General features: G+C 37.9%; 5 protein-coding genes across 13 annotated transcripts in view; 1 reads left to right on the forward strand and 4 right to left on the reverse strand.

Moving 5' to 3' along the window:
• Positions 1–148: 148 nt before the first annotated feature.
• On the reverse strand, positions 149–6,687 carry LOC128888946 (uncharacterized). Its single transcript, XM_054146182.1, has 13 exons — positions 5,907–6,687; positions 5,605–5,675; positions 5,388–5,526; positions 5,126–5,303; positions 4,954–5,067; positions 2,310–4,877; positions 2,127–2,241; positions 1,827–2,043; positions 1,562–1,748; positions 1,322–1,480; positions 1,098–1,250; positions 920–1,012; positions 149–853 (listed from the first exon to the last, which is right to left on the reverse strand). The coding sequence occupies exons 1-13, from the start codon at positions 5,949–5,951 to the stop codon at positions 624–626; spliced, it is 4,269 nt and encodes a 1,422-aa protein (XP_054002157.1). The 5' UTR covers positions 5,952–6,687; the 3' UTR covers positions 149–623.
• A 14-nt stretch (positions 6,688–6,701) lies between these two features.
• On the reverse strand, positions 6,702–12,774 carry LOC128888915 (protein transport protein Sec24C). 2 transcript variants are annotated; one of them, XM_054146131.1, is made up of 18 exons: positions 12,657–12,774; positions 11,760–12,005; positions 11,561–11,685; positions 11,358–11,460; positions 10,390–11,282; positions 10,186–10,308; positions 9,924–10,103; positions 9,656–9,851; positions 9,472–9,587; positions 8,989–9,399; positions 8,774–8,900; positions 8,543–8,703; positions 8,290–8,469; positions 8,009–8,210; positions 7,736–7,930; positions 7,476–7,667; positions 7,205–7,398; positions 6,702–7,135 (listed from the first exon to the last, which is right to left on the reverse strand). In XM_054146131.1, the coding sequence occupies exons 2-18, from the start codon at positions 11,995–11,997 to the stop codon at positions 6,992–6,994; spliced, it is 3,780 nt and encodes a 1,259-aa protein (XP_054002106.1). In that variant the 5' UTR covers positions 11,998–12,005; positions 12,657–12,774; the 3' UTR covers positions 6,702–6,991. The 2 variants fall into 2 exon arrangements, with proteins under 2 accessions (XP_054002106.1, XP_054002105.1); XM_054146130.1 differs by having other exon boundaries at positions 10,186–10,311; positions 12,657–12,773.
• Positions 12,656–14,564, reverse strand: LOC128888939 (uncharacterized). Of its 2 annotated transcripts, XM_054146176.1 has the most exons (4): positions 14,425–14,564; positions 13,746–14,339; positions 13,412–13,671; positions 12,912–13,318 (listed from the first exon to the last, which is right to left on the reverse strand). In XM_054146176.1, exons 1-4 carry the CDS (start codon positions 14,492–14,494, stop codon positions 13,310–13,312), a joined length of 933 nt encoding a protein of 310 aa, XP_054002151.1. In that variant the 5' UTR covers positions 14,495–14,564; the 3' UTR covers positions 12,912–13,309. The 2 variants fall into 2 exon arrangements, with proteins under 2 accessions (XP_054002150.1, XP_054002151.1); XM_054146175.1 differs by having other exon boundaries at positions 12,656–13,671.
• Positions 14,565–15,402: 838 nt separating this feature from the next.
• LOC128888942 (steroid receptor RNA activator 1-like) lies at positions 15,403–16,616 on the forward strand. Its single transcript, XM_054146178.1, has 3 exons — positions 15,403–15,625; positions 15,787–16,266; positions 16,351–16,616. The coding sequence occupies exons 1-3, from the start codon at positions 15,607–15,609 to the stop codon at positions 16,545–16,547; spliced, it is 696 nt and encodes a 231-aa protein (XP_054002153.1). The 5' UTR covers positions 15,403–15,606; the 3' UTR covers positions 16,548–16,616.
• Positions 16,617–16,724: 108 nt separating this feature from the next.
• LOC128888913 (methylcytosine dioxygenase TET-like) overlaps positions 16,725–27,462 on the reverse strand; it is a 117,577-nt gene continuing 106,839 nt past the window's right edge. For all 7 annotated transcript variants that reach the window (XM_054146124.1, XM_054146125.1, XM_054146120.1 and 4 more), the window contains 4 exons: positions 26,974–27,327; positions 26,659–26,886; positions 26,418–26,572; positions 16,725–26,329 (listed from right to left, as the gene is read on the reverse strand). In XM_054146124.1, coding sequence (XP_054002099.1) covers positions 23,653–26,329; positions 26,418–26,572; positions 26,659–26,886; positions 26,974–27,327 — 3,414 coding nt within the window. In that variant the 3' untranslated portion in view covers positions 16,725–23,652. The remainder of the gene's footprint in view (positions 26,330–26,417; positions 26,573–26,658; positions 26,887–26,973; positions 27,328–27,462) is intronic.

Below are 27,462 nucleotides of genomic sequence, written 5' to 3' on the forward strand. Positions count from 1 at the left end.
GTTATATAACCCGAAGCAATTACTTGGGACGGTACTTAATTCTGATTAATTTTTAACATTTTAACGATTAACTTGAAACGTTTAATAACGTGATGTAAATTTAGTTATCACACGTAGGAAGGACTAACCTAACTTAAAAGACAAGAAGTAGAAAACCAGTTTTTTTCACTTTATTACATAATAAATCGATTTTTTTGTTATAAGTTTTTCGGTACTCTTTGTATAGTAATATATAGTAAAAATCGCTAAGGTTTAAGCGCAAAAAAACTAATTTATCGATATTACGAATCATGCTTCCTTTACTTGTGAAATTCTTTGGTTGCCTGGGAGGCAAGTATTAAATATACATACGTGATACAGTCTTCAGAGGAGATTAATTAAGTAGTACATCGTACACTTCAACAAACAAAGAAATAAAAGAATAGTTAAAAAAATGTCAATAAATTGTTATTGACATTTTTGATTAGCTAATGGTCGTTTTATCTGATAAACGAAAAATAAATGAAAAATTAACAAATGATGAACATAAACATTTGAACTTTTAAATAATATAAATTATTTCATTAAATATCACAGAATTCGTGTCGTTTGCGCAAGAAAAGATGATATGAATTATATGCGCATTACGTTTTGCATTGTTCACACGGTTCTGGTAAATTTTTGCACTTTTTTAAGTAGCCCTTCCAATAATTCGGAGGACGTAAATTGAAAAAACTATCGATCTGTATTGAAGTTCGAACGCGGAGGGGGGCAATTGGGGTCCAATTTATTACACTTTTCGCGACATCATCGAATTTGTGCCTCGACAGACTCAGCAATGCTGAAATAACACCTTCTTGTTGTTCATCCGATCCTAATTGAAAATAAAAATAATACGATATTAACATAATATTTAGTACCAGACATGAAACACACATACCTTCGCCGGATTTACTTAAGTCGCATAATTGTTCCACAATTCTACCGACCAAATTATTGTTGTCCTGTACTGGAAGCACGCGCATGAGATTACCTGCAATTACGAACATCATCAGAAAGTTCAAATTTAAATGTCTAATGAAATATAAAATTATTATTTTGTTAAACACGAGACTTACCAAGCAAACAAAATGCCCTATACGTGTTTGGAAGTTTATTCTCAATTATCATAGGTAGTAATGCACTCTTAATGATGTTCTTATATGCCCATTTTGGGCCTTCCCTCTTTGCCAGGAGTATGATGGCCGTTTCGGCTTCGACATGAGATTTTTCTAAAAGAGAAATTTATTTCATTAATTTAACTATATTAAATTAAATTTCAGGTGAAATAATCTTTGCTTACCTTGGAGAGAGGTTAAAAGTTCTTTCAACACATCTTTCGAAGCTGTTCCCATTTTATATTTATAGAATACAGATACTAAGTTCTTTAAAGCATTAAGTTTGGGAAGCTTTGCAGCTTGTTGCGCTGTGATAAGATGCGCTATGCACTTTGGCAATAATTCTGTAAGTTACATACAGTAACGATAATATAAACTACAATGTACGTTCACATTATTCAATTTAATGTGGCAATTATACATACCGTTAGTTGTGTCGTTATTTGGAAATACTTCTGGCCAACAGGTAAATACTGTATATAAAGCAACTGTTGCATGAAGTCCCAAAAAATACAGAATATCGCAACAGAATATCCTCACTTTTTCTCTATCTTTTTTAACCCGCGCTAAGACGGTGTACATTCTACTAAGTGACTGCACGACAGATGACCACTGAAGGCGAGAAAACATCAATACTAATTATGTTATCAAACGATATAGAAGTTTAAAATGTTTATGAAGAATTCAAACCTGTGATTGACCATTGTTCTTATCATGAATCCTAAAGAGTTTGTATTCTATGCCAGCCTGAACAAACTCAAAAATGACTGGTTTTGATTCTTCTAAATCAATCAATAACGCGACAATTTTTTGCTGTGTTGTTGTCATTAACGGCGCAGGCGGGGTGTGAGTGTTATCTAAACTCTTGTTGCACTCTTCTGTTGTACTTAAAAAGTCTACAATTCCTCTAAAATTATAAAATATATGTTTTAAGTGCTTTATACAAATTTCAATAAAAGTAGTAGCTTATAAGCATACTACAATACTAACTTCGCTATGATGCGAGGACTGCAAGTAGATTTTAATTTTTCTAATACATCTAAATGAGTCGAAGTGTCCCAGTCACTATCCGTGAGCCTTTGTAATTGCTTCTTTACGAATTTATCTACAATAGGCACATATCGTGATTTTATACCCTTATCATTTATTAGTATCTAACAGAAATAATCTTACCCGTTACTATACGAACATTGAAAAATCTTTTTGGTCCATTTCTACTATCTTTTCTTAAAATTTTACTTTCATTAATATATTGTTTCAATTTCACAAGCGGGCAATGTGTCATTGATTCAAACGATGTATTAAGATCACTGGAATCGTATGAGTGTTCAATCTTTACAACTTCTTCAATGCATGTGTTAGATGTATCTAAATTTATTTGAGGAACATCAGCATTCTCGGTTACTTGAGATTCGTTGCTGTTTAATTCCATGCTACCATTATTATCAACTTCAGTAATTATTTCATTTGAAGTAGGGGAATTATTTTCGCATTCCTGTTTCGAACCTTCATATTCCTCTTTTGATTCGATCTTCATTTCGCTTAATCCACTATCCACATCTATGTCCAGTGGATCTTTTATTTTCGAATTATTTTCAGATGAATGATCAGCGTCAGTACTGACCAGTTCGTCAACGTTATTTTTGTCTATAACATTTGTTGTGATAGAATTTACAGTGTTTACAAAATTAGATTTGATCTCCTCTCTCTTATTGCTACATTTTTTTTCTAACTCGTTATCATCATCTTTTACCATTTTCAAAATTGGAGCATTATATTCTCTACATTTCGTTTTCACTACTTTCGTTTCTTCTGCTGTCGTATTTATATCAATTTCGGAATTATTACCGGCAACGGTTTGTGGTTGCACGTTTATATTTGTTACATCTTTTACTTGACATTTCCGGACTTGTGGACTATTATGTATCGAATTTGTTTGTTCGATTACTGTACTTTTCGGGACATGTGCGATACGAGGTCTTTTTGTAGGTACGCAATTATCATCGTTAACAGTTTCCTTTTCATTGGCTAAGTGGTTTTGTTCTACTCTTTGATGGTCTGAAACATTCTGACTCGTTTTTATAATTTTACTGGTTTTCTTTAAATTTCTTAATTTTTTTAACAAAACTTGTCGACTACCGCACTTTTTCGGTTCCTGATGTTCATTTGTACGAAGTTTCCTCTTTCTAGTACAACTTGTAGAGTTAAAGGTAGAAGATTCTGTTTCCCTTTTATTTTCCGTTTTTTCTGTATGTTCATCTAACTTCAATATTTCGGGATCAATGCTTGTTTCCATTAACTTACTAGATTTAATTGCTTTTACAGGAGATTTTTTCGCAAAGTGTAGTTTCCTAGGTTCAACGTTTTCCGTAAAAGACGATGCATTTTTTGTAAAAGGTTTTACTTCCGGCATAGTCTTACGCTTCTTAGAACTTGAACGTGTACTTATGCCTGTTTCGAGTTGTTTAGCCGACTCAACCGAATCTGACAGTATCCCTGAGTCAGTTTCACCTCCTACAAATTTACTAGTTTCAACAGAGTTTTGTATTGCCTCTTCAATTTCATCAGCTTCATCTGTATCGGTATATTGAATGGAACATGACGTTTTCAGTCGACTATTACAGTTTGAACGTAGAATCGATTTTTCTACAGGCGATACATTCTTAGATTCCATACTAACACTTGCATTTATATGAGTACCATCGTTAAATGCATTATCGTATGAATTAGTATCGGAATCACTTATTGACTTTTCGAAATCTTTATGCTTACTTAGCAACGAATTAGATTTACTGAGTAGCATAGAATGCTGATATTTACGTTTTTTAAGCCTTCTTCTGAGAGGGGTCTGCTGTACTTTTTTCGGGACCGTTTCAACATTCCAAGAGCCGGCACATCCACTTTGCAACCTTTTTTTACGTTTTATGAGAGATGCTTTACATTTACTTGAATTTTTATTTCTATACTTATGCATATTAAATCGATCCTTCTCCTTGGTATCGTAAAAATCGGCCATCCTCTTCCACAGCTCCATAAAATTCAACTGCATACAATTACTGTTGTACATGCAAACATTTGGATATTTATGTTGCCAACAGTTACCGCTTTGTTCTGATTTCCTTTTATTGAATTTCTGTTTGATCTTAGTTTCTAACATGTCAATCCTCTTTTGTAATGAAGAAATAAGTGACAACGAAGATGAAACCGTTGTTATATCTTCACAATGATTGTTTTGGTCACTTGTACTAGAGCTTGTCATTGAGGGAGAATTAACCGGTATTGACCCAATATAATAATTTGGTTTTTGAGGAAGATTATGACAATAATCTGCACGGTTTAATGCAACTGGATTATGCAAAGGTAAAAGTTTCGTAGGAATTAAGTCGACATGATTGTTTTGATCTTGTAAATGCGGTAATTGTGTTTCAGACAATATCGGTAGGCTTTCAGTTGCATAGTGTTCATTATCCAGATCATTTGAAATTTCTAAAGATGGTAGAGCTTTTTTAGGAGATGAAATTTTTTCAATAAGTCTTGGACATGACTCCACCATTATTTTGCATATCTTTTCAAGAGGAGCTGGTTTTAAATGAACTTCACATTTGGCACAAAATATAGGATACATGTCGTTTACGTCATAAAATTCATTAGTCATTATACATTTGTGCGCGACTTTCGGTTTTAGCACTATATCGTCGTTAGCGAATATTGTATTTATTCCAGCATCTTTCATTTTGACTCCTATATAAAAATGAAATTGCATTTAGTATTAAACATATAATCATTTATAAATTATTATAACAATGACTTGACATACTAGTATTGTTATTACTGCTGTTTTCCATTGAAATTTTCTTTTCCATCTTCTTAATTTTTGTATCATAAGACTTCTTAACATTTTTTAATTCTTGTTCAACTTCTTTAATTTTCACTGTAAAGGAAAACTTGTATTAAAAATTTTAAACCAAACAAATTAATATGTAACTCACCCTGTAACGAAGACTTTTCTAAATCATACTGCATAATCTTATCATTCTGCTGTTCTTCTACATCTTTTATTTTACATATTAATTGCTGTATATGTTGCTGATCCGCTGCTAACTTTATTTGATATTCATTTACTTGTGCTTTTAAAGTTTCAATGTTCTTTTTATACTCTGTATTTTGCTGGATAGAAAACATTAATTTAGAACAAACTCAATACAATAATATTAAAAGAAATATTTCTGAGTTATTTAGCATTATACTTACAAGTTCCAATTTAATAACTTTAGCTAATGTAGAATTATAATTACACGAGACTTTCTTTGTTTGTTTAGTTGCTGCATCTAAGTCTGTTTTTAAGCGTTCACATTCTTTCAGTTTGTCATTATACTGTTTAATCACTTCACTGTAAAAACATTCCTTGTTAAATTTGTTTAGCTAAAATGATGATGAAAACAAATGATTTATATTTCAGATAACTTACTGAGTTTCACAGATTTTTTGCTTTAACAACAAATAAGATTGCGTTAATTTTTCCAAATTGGAGTGACCATCCTGCAACACAGTACATATTTATATTTAAATTCCTTAGAAACAATGATTTAAGATCACTAAACGATAGTTAATATTTTTATTATTTTTGTAGTATACTTTAGCAGTATTATAACAACATTTTTCATATAAATCTTTATTGAATTTACAGATAGTATAACCTTAAAATAACCTAAATAATGAACGTTACTATATTTAATTCATAGGGAATGACTTAAAAATTAAAATGCTCACTTGTATCGTTCCGTTTGCTGTTAAATCCGGAAGATTATTGTCCATATTGACTCAAATGACAAAAAAGTATTATTTACATTACGGTTATTTATTATGTCAAACACCGAAAGACAAACACGTTTATGTATACCCTTATACACCGCGGTCAGAAAATAATCATATTGCCGCACTGGTGGTTGGCGCATGCTTTGAGAATGAATCGTAGTGTCACGATGTGAATTGGAATTTTTAAACTACATAAACTGATGCACCTTACTGACTGCTTTGTCTACTTCTACTCATTTTTGCTCATTATATTCACTTTAGTTAGACAAACAGAGCATTTATTCTATCCAATCGCATGAAATAATAAAATAAAAGCTGTTCCAGACTCGGTAAGTGATATATACACTTCGTTACTCGTATAAGAATACAAAATAATAGAAACGAGTAAATAAATCGAGGGTGTTGTTAATGTATGTATGAAATTTATTAGTTCACCAATCATAACAGCGCTATGCTCAAAGGTTAAACTTAGAGTATAGTTAAGAATTACGTTTAGTTGTTTCACGTTCATTCGAATATGAAACATTCCAAGTTTACAAAGTATATATATATTTATGTAATATACATATACTAAACATAACAGTGACATATCTTTCGTTGCAGAAGTACTACTCAATTAACACAAGATGTCGTTTTAATATATAAATTTATAATGATTTAATACATTTTTATTGTTTAATTTAGTATAATAATAACATTAATGAACTAGTTAAAATAAAAAGTAATAATACAATTTTACTGTGTGAGTGAATGCATCTGGATGTTTCTTTTCACGTGGGCCATTCTTTCTCGCGGAATGATTGGTTATTTCATAAAGTTCATTGTCTGTCGATAGGTATTACGTTTACAAATGTTCGTTAGTTTTACTTCACATTTCTTTTTCTTCTTTTTTCAAAACGCACACTATCTATGATCCCCGTTGAGCTTCGAATGAATTCCGCTTAATAATCTAACTGATCCTTGAAATAACGTGGCAACAGTCACAGACACGTAGCAAGCTAGGTTTTCAACAGAAGGGAACTGATTGCTTAAAGATTCATTTATTGGCTAAGAAGTGTTCTTATTTCTTTGTGCATATGGCAAAGGAAGTCAACGTAACTAGGACTTCCGTCATTTCCTCTATCCTCGATCAAGAAATGACGCATTACCATTTCAAGTTTCTCTCTCTGTCTTACTATAGTTAACTGAAAAAAATTCAATAGAACACAAATGTAATTAAACTTTCATCGAATCCTGTTTTAATATTTGCTTACCCTCATGCAACGATGCCTTTCCATGCGTACGCGATTAATAATATCCGTTATTCGTTTGTTCAGTTGTGTATCTAATACTGGCAGTGCGGTACGATCCGTATCAACTTGAACTACCGATGGAACCCCGAACACTGCCTGGACCCATTGCGGAGAAAGTGCCAGGCCTAGCCACAAGAACATGTGGATACTATTTTCTAAAAGTGTACAAAAGAGAAAATGAATTGTCAAGAAAGTTTAAAAATACGGAAAATCCAGTGAGCAGTATGTTTACCAAGTAAGTATGCACCGTCCTCGGCGAACTTGTCAATAGAACAGCGCAACATTTGTGGTAACTCTGTATCTTGTGGATCGATATCGTGTAATGGAAGTAATCTCGGATAAATATACGCAACTGATATTGAGATAGGCATTGTTGCAACTGCTTGCATAACAAAAGATCTATCATCAATAGTCATATCAGCACCTGAAAAATTTAATTCATATTATCATATTTATCGTAAATGTATTGGGAATATAAAAACGTAAATATACCTCCAGACAATGCGTCGCTCTTTAACAACGAATTGATGTAAAGTGGGAGCAACTTCATGCACTCTGGTAATATTAATTGACCCGCGTTAGATGCAGAAGCACAATGTTTTCGATACGCAGCCAGCATATTTGCACATCTTGCGATTAAATTGTCCTTTACAGTTTTCGGGGTTGATTCAATTAGTTTGAAAACACCTAAATAATTATCAGTTTGAATTTAGGATACTTAGAAAATTTAATTGTCCGGCTAAATACTAATGGCTTAAATCTTACTTTGTTTGGAGAAGTAATTTATAATAGCGTCGAGGTCACATGCTCGATATAGTTCAGCCATCTTCGGCGAAGTTTTTAAACTAAGATTAATGATGCGCAATCTTCTAATTCCCCCGCATGAAGTATATAATAAAGCTGCTTGAATATATACACCCTCGTCGTCTGTGAGTTTATCATCATGCTTCACTTCTACAGCGATGGCCTGTAATATACGACGTGAACATTTGATGCATAGTTATAATACAATGCATAATGTGACTTCATATTATAAATAATTCTACCTTGTTACAATCTATACTAGCTAATTCCATATCTGTTGTATTTGACATGAAGAAATGTCCGAAGAAATCAGTAGCTCGAACACCAGTAGATGTACGTACGCGCATAACGGAATCAAATGCAATTGGTCTACTAATGTTCTCAATAATGTCTGAAATTAAACGTTCGCCATCTATGTCAGCCTAAAAAGTGAAAAAAAAAAAATTATATGTATGTTCCATATATAGTACGATACATAACCTCAAAATTCATTACTTGGAAATAAGTGTATTTATAAACTTCTCCACCAGTTAGTCGGGCAACTTGCCCTATTGTAGCAATATCCACATACGAATTATTAAAAATAAACAAATCTACGGAACATCCAGAACCCACGCATTCTTGTCCTAAGTTATTGTAGACGCTATTCTGTGGAGCTAAAAGGGAGAATTAATTTTACATTATCGATAACGGAAAACATTTACTGGTACCATGTGAATAATTTACCTAACACGGTTTTTTCTTTCTCGGTTCCAAGTACTTTACGATCATCGCGATTTTTCAATTTACCAGGGGCTTCAGCAATAGGCAGAGAAGAGTGGAAAACCATTAATTTTCCAGCACAATCTGAAGCCTTAAACGATAATTGTTAAAGTTGTTTAAATGTTTCCGTTTACTTTATATCACGCGTTATTCAAAATTCTTCAATCTATAAAAAATACCTTCAGTGCTTCCAATCCAGCTTGTATCGCCGGCGCAAGAATTGTTTCCGTTTCACGAGTGTCTGCAAACATTGCTGGTATTTGCATCATTAAACCGTCAATAACTGATTCACTTTCTTCAATATCGCATAAAAATCCGTCAAGAAGTGGCATAAATACATCTTGTATGTCTCCCACAACCATCATTTGTGGTTGAGCAAGGCAGGAATTAATATTGTAAAAGTGTACTGTATTATTGTATGTTATAAATCCTACTTTCATGTTTGTTTTCGATTGCCCAGCGTCAACAGGTAGATTCCGTAAAATTGATTTCATTTCCATGCATAATAGATTGACTAAACCAGATTTAATTGTGTTGTACGATACATCGATTACGAACACAATAGCTGGTGGTTTTGGATAAGTAGTATTCTAAAAAGTAATGAATGTTACTTATGATAACAACTCGACTAATTAATTATTAGAGGTTTACTCTTGTCTTACTCTGCAATATTCTTTCGTAGCAATGTATTCGTACGTTCCCAGCATTAATTCTGGTCTTTCATAACGATCCATCCGTTGACCGGTATGATCCAAATGTTGGAAGTACTCTGCTGGAACTAAATTAAGAAAAAGAAAGAAGTAATAATTTTAATTAATAAATATGTTAGGAAGAAATTAATTTCACCTTCCGTTGTTGCTTTACAAAACATGCATTGGAATCTTCGGCCCGCATCGATAAATTGCATGAACGGACTCATGTACGCTTTGCATCGTACGCAACGAACTGGACCAATCTCTCCCATATCTACAATAGGCGGTTCGTATTCGCCTTCCGCTATACGAGCCATTGGACTTATTATTAATGCAAAGGGGACATTCGTCTGTAGATAAAAATTATTATAAATTACGTGAAATTACATTAATAACTTGATGTACTTAGTTATTAAATTTACTTGTTTTATAATATCTGCTGTGGTAGGAACAGTGTACATAGTAGATCTAATGTATCTAGGGGATGCATTCCCTTGATCCTGTGTCACAAATGTGGTGGTTACTAGTGGTGGAACCAATCCCTTTTGATTTGTTACAAATACACCGCTTCTGGCGCATTGGTCGTCTTGCATTACTTGAATCTTCATACACAATTTTATTTGAGGTTAGTTTGAAGTATCAGTCCATAATAAAATTATAGTAATGTTTAATCGGATCTTTTACCGAGCTTGGCATGTGTTCAGGATCTAAACGTCTTGCTTGTTGTGGTTGAATGTCTGGTTGATATCCACCTGGTGCTCCAATCGCGCCACCTTGATATGAACCTCTTTGAGCATTGTACATGTCCTGCTGTAGAAAATTTATAATATAACTTGAATAACTTTCAATTACATTCAAACTATATTAGAAGTACCGCTACAAACATACATTATTATAGCCTTGATATCCTGTCTGTTGGTAGTTTGGCATTGTACCAGGTGGGTTACGGTTAAGCCCTAAAGTTCCCATACTTTGTCCCTGCATTGGAGAACCAGGTGTGTACAGTTTTTGACCTTGCTGTAAATTCATAGCTGGATTCATCATCTGGCCTACAGATTGACCAGGTAATGGAGGATGTGGACCAGTTAAATTTTGTCCTCCTAATGGTGGTCTGTTATAACTCTGTTGATTTGGTAACGGAGGTGCATTAACGTTTTGTTGACCAGACATGGGAGGTGGAGGCATATTTTGTTGACCCATCAATGGAGGACCCGACATATTTGATTGACCATGTTTTAGCTGTCCTTGCAGTGGAGGATATTGTCCTGGTAAAGGTGGTCCCGGAAGTGGAGGACCAGATATATTTGACTGTCCTTGCAAGGGTGGACCTGATAAATTCTGTTTGGACATAGGAGGTCCAGATAAATGCATTTGTCCTGGGATTAACGGAGTAGAAAGACTTTGTTGTCCAGATGAAGATGAACTAGACACGTTTTGTTGTCCTAATGGTATAGTAGACAAATTCTGTTGTCCTGGTAATGGTGGAGCTGTAGATTTTTGCCCTGTTGTCGGTGGCCTGGTAAATTTCGGCTGTCCAGTGGATGTATCAGTGACATTCCCTAAACCAGGTTGACTTGGCAAAGGTAATCCTGCTTTGAATCCAGAATCAGGTGATGCAGCAGGATAATATTGTCCAAGAGTAGTTCCTGTAGAATGTCCAGAGAATGGAAGACCAGATTGAGTTGTAGAAGGAATTGTTGAAGCCGATGTGTGCTGCTGTATATCCTGCCCAGGCACGGGTGGTCCAGATTGTCCACCGGGATCGGTTTGTCTAGTAGATCCTGTTATAGTATAATACAAGTAATATACATGTGTTGAATTTCATCATTTAATTACTGCTTTTTTTCAATCAGTACCTGATGATGTTGCGCCCAACGCGTTATTAAATCCGTTAACGTTTGAGAGCATGGATACTGTTGGACTGCTTTTGCCAGGTAAGGATGGTGGAGGATAATTTTGCTATGTATTCAATAACACACAATTCAAGTTAACATAAGTCAAATAAATAATAGTAAATAATATTTAAACTACTATTGTTATTTCATTTAATTTTAATTACCGCAGATGGTGGTCTTTGTTGATCCCCTAGGGACATATTTGTCATTTGATTAACTATATTGTTTTGACTTGGTGGAGGTGGTACCATATGTGGATTATTTGTTGATAATTCATATTGAGTATTTACTAAAAAATATAATATTATATTTGTGCACATATACACAGTACTTCAATAAACAAAAACAGAAGTAGATTGTTACCTTGTGGTAGCACATGATTCATATAGTATGGAGCAGGAGGTTGATGTAAATTGGTATGCGGAGCTCCTTGCATTGGTTTTTGAGATCCATAACTTTGAGAGCTCATTGGAGGTTCCTTTGCAACATTTGGTGGGAGATTAGAATTTAATTCCTCATAAGGAGATGAGGTTGGAGGTCCAGGATAATAGCCTGGCTGTTGCTGTGCCTGTTGTTGTTGCTGTATATATTGGGGATTCATTTTTTATCCTAAAAAAAAAGAACAAAAAATCTCCATAAACAAATTACTATGCATTTTCAGGTGAATTGAAAATTTGTATTTTGTCAAGAAAAATTATTTGCTTATGTAAAATTACTTAAAAAATGGAGTAAAACTTCACTTTGATTTAGTCGTTTTTGTAAACATTTTTATTTTATTAGTAGTATTGCAGTTTAAGAACACATTTGTAAAATAATAAGAAGTATACAATGTTTTCAATAGTGTTAACAGATTGTACAAAGTATTTGAGAAATTACATTCATAAGAAATAATTTATTTAGTAAACAGTATGTGTTTATTTATTGTACGAACCGAAGTCACATGAAAATATAAACGATAAAATTGTTAGCACGTTCAGAAATTTGTAAATTAATAACAAACGTTCAAAATATGCTAGGCATTGACAGACGTAAGATAACCTATACAAAGTCAACTTTGTGAACAGCATGTATCATATCAGGTGCTGATTACACGTACAATGGAGGTATTAGTTACATAAAGACATTAGTTCTGTATTATAATTAAGCGTTAAATTTTGTTGCTTTGTAATAGTAAAAGAGAACAAGCCATTTTGCACATGATGATAAAAGCTACCAAGCCACACGAACCTGAAATTCACAGAATATTTATTGATTACTCACGTTGAGTTGTTAAATATATTTGAACCATAACAAAAGTTAATATTTCCACAAATGTTTACAATAAAATGATGAAAATGTACTTCGCTGCAATAGTGACTGCTGCCGATGCCACGTAAGGTGGCATTGCGCATGCGCCTGATGCACGTTGACGAGACCACGTCATGATAAAAATTAGAGCATTGTCGACGTGAAATTTAAATGGAAACACGAATGTCTTTTGTTATAATCTACATTTATTCTTAAAGATAAGTTTACAAACCGATGAAACCCTAAAAGAATGATAAGCATTTCCTAGATTATTTATATTACTACAAAACAAAATATACGTTGTAACTTTACACTTAATTGGTTGGTACTTTCAACAGCGCATTATTTAAAGATGTAACATTATATTTACTGTCTTTACCATTAAAATTATGTTCCGGTCATTTCAAATATAAAACTTCAGTTTAGGGTTAGGGTTAGGTTAGGAAACAGCTGTTCTTGAACCTCATCCACTTGCCGTGATATAATCACTATATCATACGTGTATTTTTTGTTCTTCTTTTTTTCTGGTTTTTTTTTTTTGGTGTTGTGTTTTATTACTTTATAATGAAGGCGTTAAATAAAATAAAATAAAAACAAGTTATCGAGTATAGTTATTTTATACCTGTTCATACGTGCTGTAAATACAAAATATCATTAACGAGATACATAGCACAAATATTAAATTAATGGTTTATTTAAATATGATAAGATCGATATAAAAAAATTACCTGTATCGTTAATATATGATATAAATGAATGATGTAGACGAGTTTTATTATATCGAGGGTGCCCCATAAAACGCTTAATATCACATCAACTGCGTACGTTTCATTATCAATGTACATGTAGATAACACTTGTATGGAGACACATGTATAAAATATATACTATGGACACGATTTTTAATTGAAATCTATACCCCTCATTTACGAGTGACACAGTTTTGCATAAGTTTAATTGGAGCAGTTCTAATAATTTTAATCTGCAACCTAAATATTGAGATCAAGTAATTTTGTTGCTATTTAAAAGAATACGAAAATATCTTCAGGTAGAGCAAACTCACCAGTGTTTACACTAGCCATATCGCTAATGGAAAAGTGACTTTTTTCTTTCGTAATAGTTCTTAGAATCGAATTTACTTTTGCAAATCTGAATTTAATTTTATTTATCAGTATCGCGAACGAACATATTATGATTGTATTGACGAAATCGGGTATTCGATCTAGTATCCACATTAAAACGTACATATCGCTATCGGGATTGAGCAGAAATCCATAATAATCCATTAAATTAAAAAGTATCACGAAAAATATTACATTCATGATTCGAACGATATCGTCTTTCATACAGCGCGCATGATCAATTTCTGTATTGAAGAATTTTATATTCTTGTCAATGTTATTTATCTTCTCGTGTACTCTTCGTATATTGATGCTATAATGCATACTTGATATCATCATCGATGGCAATAAAATGATGTTCGTACAGTATCGAATCATGCGGATTTTTGTGATGGTATTTATGGTATCGATCATTTTTAGTACAGAAAGCGCGTATTCGTTTACAATTAACAGTAGGGTGTAATAAATCGTTAACAATATAATTACGTACAAGTATTTCATGCACGATACTTTGCAAAATTTTATGGGGTACAAACCTAAAAAGGAAACAAGATGTTTCAGTACTCCCACTCAACTTTTTAATACGCTATCCTAGAAGATATTTGTACAACGATGAATTACCCAAAATCTTTATCAAGCTCAATAAAAACCAAGACTCCTCGTACACATTAGAGGGATGTAACAGCTCCATAACTGACACTTTTTTGCTAGAACGAAATGCGACTAAACAGATTTACACAATATTTCATGTTATGTTGCTTTCGTGTATTGAGTTTGTCAATAATTAGATGTGCATGTTAGATAATGTTGCATAATTAATTAGAAACATTACGATACGAGATCTAAAAACTGTTACAGTCCAGTTTGCAATTGATCGAAAGTAAATGTACCAGAACTCATGAATTAATAAATAATGGTTTAACATTTAGATCAATAGACTATGTATTGTCTAAAAACAAATATAATACATTATTATTAGTGTTCTTTTGTTAAATATTCATTATTTTTAATATTTTATTAATTAAATCGACGACTTGTGAGAAAGTACATTTTATTATTAGCATGGCCATCTAGCGGTCAACAGATGGAACTAAGTTCGGAGTTTGGTCAGCGCCTCTATCGGGAAAACGCTCAAGTTTGTCGTCGATTAGTTCCCCTTGCAACGCTAGATGGAGCCATTTGTATTCGTAAATTTTTTTGTTGCTATATGCAAAAACAAATAAGAGCTCAAGCATTATAATATTATAATTTATATAATAATCAATTTTTAACCCAATACCTTTTATTTTTTTAAATAAATTAAACAAATGGCGCCATCTAGCAGTGCAAGCGGAACTAATCGGCGACAAACTTGAGCGTTTTCCCGATAGAGGCGCTGACCAAACTCCGAACTTAGTTCCATCTGTTGACCGCTAGATGGCCATGCTAATAATAAAATGTACTTTCTCACAAGTGGTCGCTTTAAATAATAAAATATTAAAAATAATGAATATTTAATAAAAGAACAGTAATAATGTATTGTTTCTTTTATTTTTAATCATTTTACATTAGCTGATATTGTTCTAAGGACCTCAAAACCTTGATAATATCTTAATTGCAAAAGTTGTCAACCCTGGAACTTGAGTTGTCACCTGGGTTTTCGTGTTTTGTTAAAATATGTTAAATGTACGCTATGTAAATAAACATAGCGATAGATGTGTCTGTCAAATTTACTGATAATTATAAAATTAAACACGTTCACCTCTACCTGATTCACTTCTAGTATGTTTTCTAACTCGGAACTGTAAAAAATTGTGATCGAAGATGAACGAAAGTGAAACAAGTAATACGAATGTCTTGACATATTCCTTTGTTTTTCATAGTTTTAATAAAGATTGATAGCGTAACAATGTGTATAAATAAAGTATACAATAATGATTAGATTAGTATGTTAACCTAAAGATTTGCTAGATGATTGTTAAAGGGAGAAATTTTCTACTGCAGATAAGAATCTTTCCACGCAAAAGATATTAGTGGCTGGCCATGATCCTGGCTGGAATGATCCTCCAAAATGGGCATATTCTGGTGTTCAAAGTTCTGCAAGCACACCTACTAAGCGCACACTTAATAAGCGGGTTGCATTTCCATTAGCTCCTACACAAACTATAAACAAAGATTCATCTTCTCAGAATGTATCAACGGCTATGCCACCACCACTACAATCTTCCACTAATTTAACAACAGCATCTCATCCTCCCTTGATGCTACCCACCAATATAGAAGGAAAGATAAATGAATTAAAAATTGATAAAGAGCAGGCATTGAACGATGTCTTATTAAACTTTGAGATTGTAATCGAGGAATATGTCTTAGAAAAAAGTAAAGCAGAAGAGGTGAAGAAAAGGCTAGATGTACTGAAGGTTGCATGGCTTGAGGATAAATTAAATAATGCAATTCACGAAAAAATTTTAGATTTGTCTACAGGTTGGGTTTATGTAATATTTCTCTAAGATAATTATATTAATTATTTTGTTAAAAACAAAAAATAATAATAGAGGCATTTTTCAGCTTTACGAAAAGGAGACATTGAGAATGCGGATCGAATACACGTCGCATTAATGATGCAATACGCTACTCTATGCAGTCCTTGGATACCTGGCATTAGGCATATTATTTTAGGATTAAAAGCCAAATTAAAAAACTCGAGTGCAATGGAGTCCCAGAATTCAGAGTCCGAATTATTACCGGTCGATGTAAAGGAATAAATTATATAATAAAAAAAAGTTCCTTTTATTCATATGTATAATAAATTAATTAAATGCTATTCAAAAATATGTGTAGACGCAATTTTTGTCCCATCACACGAGAAGAATAATAAAAGCTTTATCGTAGCCGTTACAACTATTGGTGTAGGGCTTCTAAAAAAAAGTTCAAGTCCACTGTACTCATAAAAGTTTCTTGTATTTCTCATTTCTCTCTTATGTATATTCACAAAGGACAATTACATCTTACTTATAACATATTCATCATTCTAAATGTACTCTTACGTCGATAATAGTCATCGATAGCAATGATCAGTTTACATTCTATTACTTATCGTCTACGAATCGCTACTAAACTCTAAGCATACTGTGATTCATCGCTCAAGCACACCCGCGTTGTTTAATTTTTTTGTTTGTTTTAAATCGGTCATCACGCCACGCGCATTTCGAAAATTCCCGAGCCGTAGCGGCCGATCGAGATGCGCGTCGATCGATGCTCGTTTCTTCGTTCCTCCACTTTGTTTTTTTTTCCACTTTTCATTTTTCACGTCGTCGCCTCCCTGCGCGATTCCAATGAAAAAAAAAATCAAAATAGAAAACACAAGAAACAAGACGGTTACGAACAAAAAAACATTTTTCCCATTTCGCAATATCGTTTCGTTTACCGTTGACCGATTTTTCGAGTCGAGATACATCCTCTTTCCACACGATTGCTTCGCTAGTCCTTTCGCTGGTTCGGCTCGTTTGTTTAATCTTTTTTTTTTTGTGGCGCAATCGAACGGCGAAAGACGGTAAAACGCTTTACATGTAAACAAATACACATACACGTACACGTGTACGTGTATATATATTTATATATTCATTATAAAACTTACATCTTAACTTACGACCATCTATTTTAAATCGTCAATATATTAGATTTTTCTCCCATTCGTCGTTTTTATTTCCATTTCATCATTTAATCTCGCGTAAATAAATATTTATAAATACATTTGGGCCCGACGCGAGCTGTGGGTTCCCTCGATGGATCTAGGCGCGCTCCGGCATATTTTCAACCGATCCATGGATCCGTGGATCCTTCTCGGTTCCGTGGATCGTCGACGATTTCGCGAGCGAAAAGAAAAAACGAAAAAAAGAGATGATACGATTTCCATTTAAACTACGCGCGAAAGAAAAGATTTAATCATTTTTTCCTTCTTATACTAATCACACCACTTTCCGCTCGCTTCCTATATTCATTTTTTTTTTATCGTCCATCGACGATCCTGACGCCGAGAAAATAAAAAAAAGAAAAAGCGGAATGATCCATCGGGACAACCTCTGGTCAGGGTCGCGGCTCGAATTTCGATTTAAAATTTCTCCATGGTTCTTTATCCAAAAATATATGTACACATATGTAGTCGGTGTATACGTAGCGCTATATTCGTATGCCCTATTCTTTTTGGGGTGACCCGGGTAGGGGGGTTGGGGGGTGATTGGGGGGGGGGGATACATTTTGGTACCAAAGTGCAAAAATTGTGAGCGAGCCTTCTTTTCCATTCTTTTTTTTTCTGTCTCTCTCTCTGCTTTCGTCGAGTCCGCGGTCTTCTCGATTTATAGGGACACCCTGTATGTGCATACAAGCACATACACGCTTTTGCATATGTAAGTACATACGTACATGCATGCATACATATGTATGTACATACTTGCATACACAAATGTGTTTAAAAATTTATATACACAACATATGCAATATATAATGTATACAAGTTTATATGTATGTATTATGTATTGTATATACAGGCAGTTTGGTAAGTATTGGTATCCTCTATGTTTATCGAAGATGTTTACTTAAATTGAGCGACAGGTTTTTGTAGCTGTTTGTTATATGTTTGTTATATGTTAAATGTTTAATTATAAATATGTACATGAATAAATTGTACACATGTTTCATTGTAAATACGCGCTTGATTAAACTTCAGGCGTTTCATTGTAAATATGTACATGAATAAACTTCATGCATGTATATATTTATAATGAAAAATTCATTTGATAACATCAAACTTATCAGTTAATTTAAAAATATGTTTTCGATAGACATAAAGGGTACGAGTACTTATGGTACTGGCTGTACGTGTACATAAATTAACATGTACACATGTGTTGACATGTATGTATATGTATATACCTTGTCGACCAGAAACAAATGGTATAAATACGCGTACGTCTCACGATTTTCGCACCCCAGGTATGCTCTCTCATTATGCTACGGTTTTTATTTAGTTTCGTGTTCCTTCTTGCTTCTTTCCCATTCGCAAAAGAACTCTGTCACTGTCACTGCACGCTACAAATATTTATTGTTAATTAATCAATTACTTTATTATTATTATTATTGTTACTATTATTATTATTATTATTTTTTGTCGATTCTTATAAATCAATCTCCCTATTGTTATTCTGCATCATCGTTTCATAAGGCGGACATAAGTGTTTTTTTTTTATTTCTCACGAGACAGAATATACGTCAAGTATATTTGTTGTGTTGTTTTGTAATTTTCTTTTTCCATCATAATTACATCTATATATATATATATATATATATTTATATATATATATATACGTTCGCTACAAACTATTTAAAAAACTTGTTCTTCCTCATCAACGCGTCATCCATCAAACCTCGCATACCCATTGTTCCTCTTCTTTCGTTTCATACTCTTTCTCTTATCTTTTTTTTTTTGTGAGTTTTTCATAAGCTTTTTCGTATAAAACAAAATGGCATCTTTTTGGCATTGGAAGAAAAAATACAGTTTCAACCTCTTTCTTTCTTAGTTTTTTTTTTGTTTGTCCTCTCGTTTCGCTTCACTCGTTCGAAATCGTAAACCATCGCGTTTCTCCACTCGCAAAATACAAATTTCGGGCAAAACGTTAACTCTTCGATATTATTCTTTTAATCCCTCTGTTTCCTCAACTTTCAAAAAAAAAGAGAAAAAAGAAAACTGATCGATTCTCTCGCTCGTTCACACATACTTGCAGCCCCGAGACGGTATTATTCGTATAACAGCTACACACGAGTGAAATTCCCCTCGTTTACACGCCCCTAATTATTACCTTTAATACTATTTTGGCATCGTCGCGTTTTAAATCCCGTGTCTCCGGGTTTCGTTGGCAGGAAATTATACAAAACGAAGAAGAAGAAAAAGAAAGAAACACAGCAATTTGAGCATCGGCCTATCGACTCCCTTTCGTTCTTCCATTTTAATCTTATTACTTTGTATGACATACTTTATATTGTAAATTTTACAATGAAATTAAAACAATTTGATGACGTTAGAGATCCCTGGTATAAACGGTAACCATTAATCGTTACCATACATATTATATAAACATGCAGTGGTAGTCAAAAACCGACAGGGTACCGCTTCTTTCTCTTGTCAGCTATTGTACGGTCCCCTATTCTATCTATAATATTTCTATGGTTCATCCTCGACGAACAGTGAATGGGAAACAAGAAGATCTGCGATCGAACCGATCGCCAGCAAAAAGAAAGGACGTCGAGCCTAGCTCACGGCGATTTTTGTTTGCGGTTTCAGCGCGATTACATTTTTCCTTTTTATCCTTAATTGACTGACTGAGATCGATTCGCGTTCTCGAGGGGGACTGATCGAGGAACGGTACTCGTGTTAAAAAATAGTGTCCACCGTCGATCGGACGTCGGTCTCGCGATTTTTCTTCGTGGTTTTCCAACCTAGGGACCCCGGGGTCGCGCGTGAAAACCGAGGAACGGATTGGCGCTTTGCGCGAGCAAAGCTTGCCTTGTTACAGGGTGTAAGGTAAAGTGATTAAAAAGAAGAAAGAGTAAAAGATATCATACAAGGGACGACTAGCGTTTAAGAGGCGCGAGCTCGCCTATTCTCTGTTTTCTTTTCGTTTACGATCGCGGGGGGAAAACAGAGATAAAATATCGGAAAAGAAGTGGACGTACGACTGGAAAAAGAAACCGAACCACAAGAGGCTCTGTGCACTTTCGACTCGATCATGGTGGTTGGGGGTAGGGAGGTGGGGGGGGGGGGGGGGTTTGGGCCGCCCAAAAAGCGCAACAAAACTTTAATGAAAAAATCGAATAGCAAATAGAACAACGCGTTTCATCGAAAACTTAATCAATAAATAATCGATTAAATTAGATTATATTATTAATTATTACTGTTTGCCGCTAATAATTATTATTACTACTACGTTATGATAATAATGAATGATAATATATTAATGATTCTTATAATACTTCGATGGGCGAGGGTGTTGGACGCGTCTATTGTAGTTCCCTTTTTCCCTTCTCGCGCCTGTCGATTCGGTGTGTGTCGTCCTCGAACCACCCTATGTCTTCGCGAGACCCCCAAGAACACGCGTGGGCGAAGACTCGACTTCCGGTCTGTTCGACAGCGGCGTCGAATATTCGAGAGGCAATGAACGGAGTCGGAGGAATGACGTTTAATTGAAACTATGCTCCGAGGCAAGCGTAAGTATGAACTTGGTAAGAGGAAGAGGTTTTAGGGAACAAAAGAGCTGGCAAGTAAAAGAACTGACTTAGGTAAGAGGTTCAAGGAGTACCGAGAGTTGCAGACGTTGAGTGTACAAGCTACCTGGCCAAGACAGTGACAGGTAGAAGAGTTCCTCTAGGCAGTTTCTCTGCGTAGGGATCTCCCAAGCCGATTCGTCCACTTGCCACGGAGCAATTGTTCCCCCCAACGAATAAACAAACCGCCCTCGTCGTTTATCGGACATCGAAGCTGGTCCTCCACCCTAAAACGCGTCCCCGCGTGTCTCTCGATCGGCGTTCTCGCGCACCTCCTCCCGTTCGCTACCGACGACGGTAATATTGATCCTTAATCCCTATCGATCGCTATGACAAATGATTACAAAAAAGAAACAAAGATTAAAACGCGATAAAAGAAAGAAAAAACACGTAGGTCTAACATTGATGGGGCAGGGAGTTGAGGGGGCGGGGGAGTCGCAACGCAAGTCGCAGCTAGATTATTTACAGGAAAATAGGGATGAAGGGGGGTGGGGGCGGGGGTTCGAACGACGCGCTAAACGCGTGGATTCGTTTTGGCTCAGCGAGTTGTTCGGACTCTGGCGTCTACGTCGAACTTCCAGATTCCGATGGCCGTCCACGCGCGTGAACGTTCGACGTCTGGAAATATTATACGCGTGTCCTCCGCTCGCACGGAGGTACGCCCTCTCGGAAGGCTACGAAGGCGATCCGATGATCCCAGCCGCGGATCGTGGGATCGTGGAATCGTTGCTAGACTCTAAAAGGCTTGGAAAAACAGTCGGAAGAACGTAGCTGACGAAGAAGACGACAACGAGATGTTTTCCTTTTTTTCTTTCTTTTCTTTTTTTTTTTTTTTAACTTTTCTCGCGTCCCTGTTTGCTTGCTCGCTCGTTTGGTTGCTCGTTACTCGTTACTCGTTTTGTCACTCAGGTGATTAGTTAGAAAGATGCTTTGTACTCAGCCGACCCTAAGGACGGGAATTGGTTAGTAATTAATAGTCGCGTGTGTCTCTCCGTTGAGTGTTCGTTCTTAATCAGTACGTGGTACACAGTGATAAGAGCTACGGGTGCAAACACGTGCAGAATTACAAATAAATACGATGATTAACAAGCGCAATGTACAATAGGCGAACGAAAACAAAGAAGAGAGAGAGAGATGTTGCGAGCAAAACAAAAAAGAAAAAAAAAATTAAACGTTGATAATTACCGTTTAATTGATTACCTTAAAAAATTGAGATCATTTTCGTGTGTGTGTGTGTGTCTGTGTGTGTGTGTGTTGCGTGTGTTCATGGCGGGATACCCGGCACCTCACGCCCGTGGAGTCTCGTCGTGATTGTGCAAACGACTTTCGCAAAGAATCGATTCGAAACTAACGATTTTCGAGGGATCTGGGGGGGTTTTGGGTTGACGAATCTACCGTTGGCGATTAATCGGACGATTTGGCTCTGCGTATGGTTGTGTCAATGATGCACGGCGTGTACATATTACAGAAAAAAAAAAAAATGAAAAAAAAAATATATATATAGAAAATGTATGAAAAAAATGGCAGAGGATCGATCTCTCTGCGTGACTATACAAAGTGGATTGGCTTTTGTACAAAAATTTGTACCGGCGCGCGCGCGCGCGCGTATCGTCAGCGTACATACTTGCCACCTCTGGTTAACGTCGCGAAATGTTTGTCATCTAGGCTTGGACTAGCTAAATACGATTACGATTCTACCAACACGAAACCATTTAAAAAAATGTACAATCGGATGCGCTACGTTCCTTCATCCTTTCACCCTTTCATCCTCCTATCTCATGGCGTTTATCCATAATATTATCTCGCAATCTACTCTGTCGAAGTCTCTCTGCGTACGACAAAACGTAGCCGATTCACTACCCGCGCGTTTCGTTTCTTCGATTACCGTGAATCAGCCTCAATCATGTATTCTTCCAGCCTGTCCCTCCTCCTGGCTGCCTTGTCACGTCTTCATGCTCCTTCGACGACGTCCTGAACACGACGAGGGATCCCTGTATCGTCTCCGATTCTCCCCCGTCTCCGTACGCTCGCGACATCCTACCGTGATTCGTGTAAAAGATCCATATAAAAAGGGAAGCCCCGATTAAAATTGTATTCTGCGATGTTCCTCTCGTGCGAATCTGTGTTCAGTTTCACCTGACTCATTCTCATATGCTCGTCACCTCGGTTTCAACCCGCGGTCTAACGTTGCATTCCTCCGAAAAAACGTGAAATAGAAAAATGGCAGTGCAAACGTGTACTCGCTTCGGTAAATAATTATACGCGTCTAGGACAACGACGACGGTACCGTGAACGATCCCTCGTGGTAACGGGTTTCGTCGCGTTTGGTCTTTGATCCCTTCGAGGGTAATTCTCGGTCGGTTCGCGTGATTTACCTCATGTGATCACGTCGAACGTTCGGCTAAGGTTCCCAAGTCGTGGGTGTGCTCGGTGGTGTGTCGCTGGTTCACGTAAGGCTCGTTGATCGGTGTTGCCTGTTCAGCGACGAGATCGATCGATTCCTGGTACGGTTCGTGGTCATCGAGGGCTGGAACCGTGGCCCCCGACGATCACTCATCCAATGGCCCCACCCTCCTGATACGGGCCAGTTATCATGCACGGATGCATGGGGAAGAGCGTCGTCCAGGTCATTGTGGTGTAGGTGGGCGATCTCATCATGAACTGGGAGCTGGGAACGCTGGGTATGTGAGGAAGCGGCGTGGTCTTCTCGGTGGTGGTCGCGCTGGCTGGGCTGGTGGGTGTCGACGGTGTTGATAACGTTTGCGACGTGGTCGACGAGCTGGTGGTGGTGGTCGTGGCGGTGACGCCTAGCTTCCTGAGTCGCATCTTCTCTTCCCACTCGTCCCAACCGTGTCTCGGTCGGTTGAGGTTGCGGTGCTGGTAGAAGACCAAGCTGATTCTGGTCGGGTTGAGACGGTTGGGCTTCTTCAGGGCCGTGGTAGCGTGCATTTCGTGCTTGGCGCACTCAAAAAGGACGCTGCCATGGCCCAGCGCTATCGCGACTCCCCCCATTTGCGAGTCCTTGAAGCACTCTTCGTTGTCGGAGTAATCTGCTATCTCGCCGAGCGGCTCCGCTTTGGGCGGTGGCTCCGGTAACACTGGGAAGTAAGGTGGCGGTCCGTATATGTCCCATCGAGGAGTGTCCCACCTAGCCCAGCCAGGATTCAAGCCCTGATACGGGGGCACTCCTTGATAAGGGTACTGCGGCGAGGGGAAGCAAGCTTCTCTCTTTGGTTGCTGATAGAATTTCGGCGGATACTCCGGCGTTTGAGGATGATACGGCTGGTGGTAGTTGTAGCCTTCCCAAGTGTTGGAATAGGGTTTGTCGAATACAGGGTACGTAGGGTACCCGTACTGAGGGAAAGAAGCGTGGGGGTGTCCCAAGCCCTGCATCGCATGGAAGTCTTGCACTTGCTTCATCTCCTCCGGCCATGGGAAGCAGTTCGAGTTTGGATTCGCGGCGTTTTGTCTGGCATCGTGGAATCCTTCTTTCATCTTGTCCTCCGGCCAGTCCGGTCTCCGCTGATTGCCCTGGTGCGTCGCTACGCTGTTTTGTAACGGATTGCTAGGACTGTCCGCGTAAATGCCGCCACGCGCCGGCTCCTGAGGCTTGAGGAACGTTCTATTCGAAGAATTTTGATATGTATTATCCGTGGCCGGATTCTGGTTGGCCGCTGTCCTCGACGGTGGCCTACCCTTTGGCACGCGAAACGGAGAAGGATCGGACGGCGCTTCCCAGCTGTGCTGCTTCGATTGGTCCGGATGCGGTATCCTGTCGTTCCAATTCAAGGTTCTCTGGTGCTCCATTTGCGCTTGATGATTCCTTTCGGCGTTCACTTGATCGTTGTAGGTTTGTTGTTGCTGGTCGAACGCCCTGATTTGTTCGGGATACCAAGAACCAAGCATGTTCCAGCTGCCCGCTTGATCGGAGGGAACTGGTGACATTTGATTCATTCCGGACGATTTCTGTTCCTGCAGTTTCTGTGCGCGATATTTCCTTTGATCGATTGTCCCTAACGCGTGAGCGTCGGTCTGCTGATTACTCGGTGGCAGGTGCGAAGGATTGTGAAGCAATAGATCCGGATTCGTAGCACCGAATGGTTTATGACTAGCGTTGTCCATACAGGAGGATACCGAGAGCCCAGAGAATACATCCGCGTTGGGGTCGTTGTGCTGACCCTCGTATGGAAAATTCCTCGTCGACTGAACGGCGTGCGATGGGTAGTGGCCTTGTATTCTATTCGCAAAGTGTTGTTCGCTCTGCGACTTCTGAGCCTCCAAGTAATTCTGCGTCATGGGGTATTTTTGCTGACTAGAATCTTGCACTGGTTTTGAGAACGATAATTTCGATTGATCGCAACCCTGGCCAACGTTACGTAGACTGTTCGGATTGTGCGGTTGGTGTGCACGGACGAGCATGCCCCTTTGATCTAAATGAGGCTGGAAACTCGGACAATTGGTCTTCGGGGATGGACTGGCTTGTCTGTTATCGTAGACGTTTGGATAGTTTCTAGCAGCGGGAGGATGGTTGTAGCCCGTTTCTGGGTATCCCGGGTTTCTCGACGGAGCCATTTTCTGTTCATGAGGAGTCGAAGGACAACCCCTCGGTGACATGGAGTACGCAACATCCACGGGCGTTCCTGCATGAGAATTCCTAGGTGATATGGGGTGAGCCCTCGGTGAATGCGGATAGCAATTCCTCGGCGAGTCTATGGTGGAATTGGGCAAATTGCGAGAACCTGGCCGATGTTCGTCCTGAGAAATCGCGCTTCTAGGCCTTGTATCGTCCAGACTCGTGCTGTCAGGGTCGACTTTCACGTCTCTGTCCAGACCGCCGAACGAATACTCGCCCCACGGATTCAACCAGTTGTTCTTCCGTTGATCGAGCCACCCGTTCCTACCCCACTGCTGCTCGTTCTGGCAACCCCAACCTTGATACATGGACACCGGACTGTCTAGAACGGTAGATGATACCTGCGAGCTCTGTAACTGCGCGTCCATCCCTTCGAACATGGACGCCATCTCCAGGGACAGTTGTGGGTCCCTCATTTGCGGCCTTGCTGGTTCTTGGTGTCCCTGTACACGACTTGGCTCCGAGACTTTCTCGGTGGTATTCTTCGAGCCGTCCTTCTTATTGGTCACCGTGTCGAGCTCGTCCTCTTTTCTCTTCTTGCCATGTCGTCTACAGGGTTGAAGGGGGACTGATCGGACTCTGACTTCGCAGGGATACCTGTGTCAGACAATGTTCCATGTAATTAATCAGTCGGAAACAGTGATCACGCAGGGGCCTTAATCCTTGTTACGTAGGAGTTTCTTACTTTGATAAAACTTCTACAGCTCCGGCGCGAACCTTCTCATCCTGTCCATCCTTTGACCCGTACTCATCCGTGGTGTCCATTATGTAAAGGGGAAGCACGTGCAATTGTTCGTCTTCGGGTTTGGATAGAGTTCGGTGTTTCGTTACCGTCACCACCTGCAAAGTGAACCACACACATAACTATTTCGTCCTAGTATAAACAGAAATGTCGAGGTATAATAAGTTTCCTTCGAGTTACTTACCACGGTACATCCATTGTTCATGTTGTGAAGATCACGATGAGAGTGTGCGCAAAAGTCAATGCAGGCCGTGACACCGGAGAACGGTCGGCCAGGTTTGAATCCTAAACGGCATTCGCTCGCTTCTCGTTCGAACTGCGTCTGATTGTTGAAGGCTTCCGGTGCGAGGCTGAGATAAAGAGGCGATAGGAGTGTTGCCAGGACGTGCATTCTTTCTTCGACTTCTTGCTCCTGGAAGAAATGACGCGTTATTATCGTTAGGAGTGGTGGGATAACCTGGAAGAGTAGTAGAAGGTATACTAGTAGAAGATATCCTACCTCTGATCGCACTGACAATCGAAATTTACGGACGGTTTTACTTCTGGCGTATTTGCAACCATTATAATACATGGACCAGGAACATCCAAAGGAGAAGCTCGCACCGCAACTGTCGGGATCGAGTCCCTGGCAAGCACAAGTTCTCGGTTCGTTCGTTCCACATCTCCTAGTCGTGGGAAGACCGAAACGATTCAATTTGTGGCTCAACAGGGAGTAGATCCGATCGGCCTCGTGGGTTGGCACACCCTCCCAAGCGACCATAGCCACGACGATCCAGGCTGTCGGGCACTTGTGTCCTTGACGATGTTTCACTATGGTTAGGATCTTCTCTTCCACGCCGGATCGTCGAATTATCTAGCGAATCACTGATATTACAATCCCGTCATCAAGGTGGAACAGAGAAGTCTTAGTGGACGATTCAGAGCGATTGGACCAAGACATGGGCGATAGATCGAGAAAAGTTCCGGGGGATGTGAAGGTGGATTGATA

This window comes from Hylaeus anthracinus, unplaced genomic scaffold (genome assembly GCF_026225885.1).
Source record: "Hylaeus anthracinus isolate JK02 unplaced genomic scaffold, UHH_iyHylAnth1.0_haploid 11994, whole genome shotgun sequence".
Taxonomy (NCBI): Eukaryota; Metazoa; Arthropoda; class Insecta; order Hymenoptera; family Colletidae; genus Hylaeus; species Hylaeus anthracinus.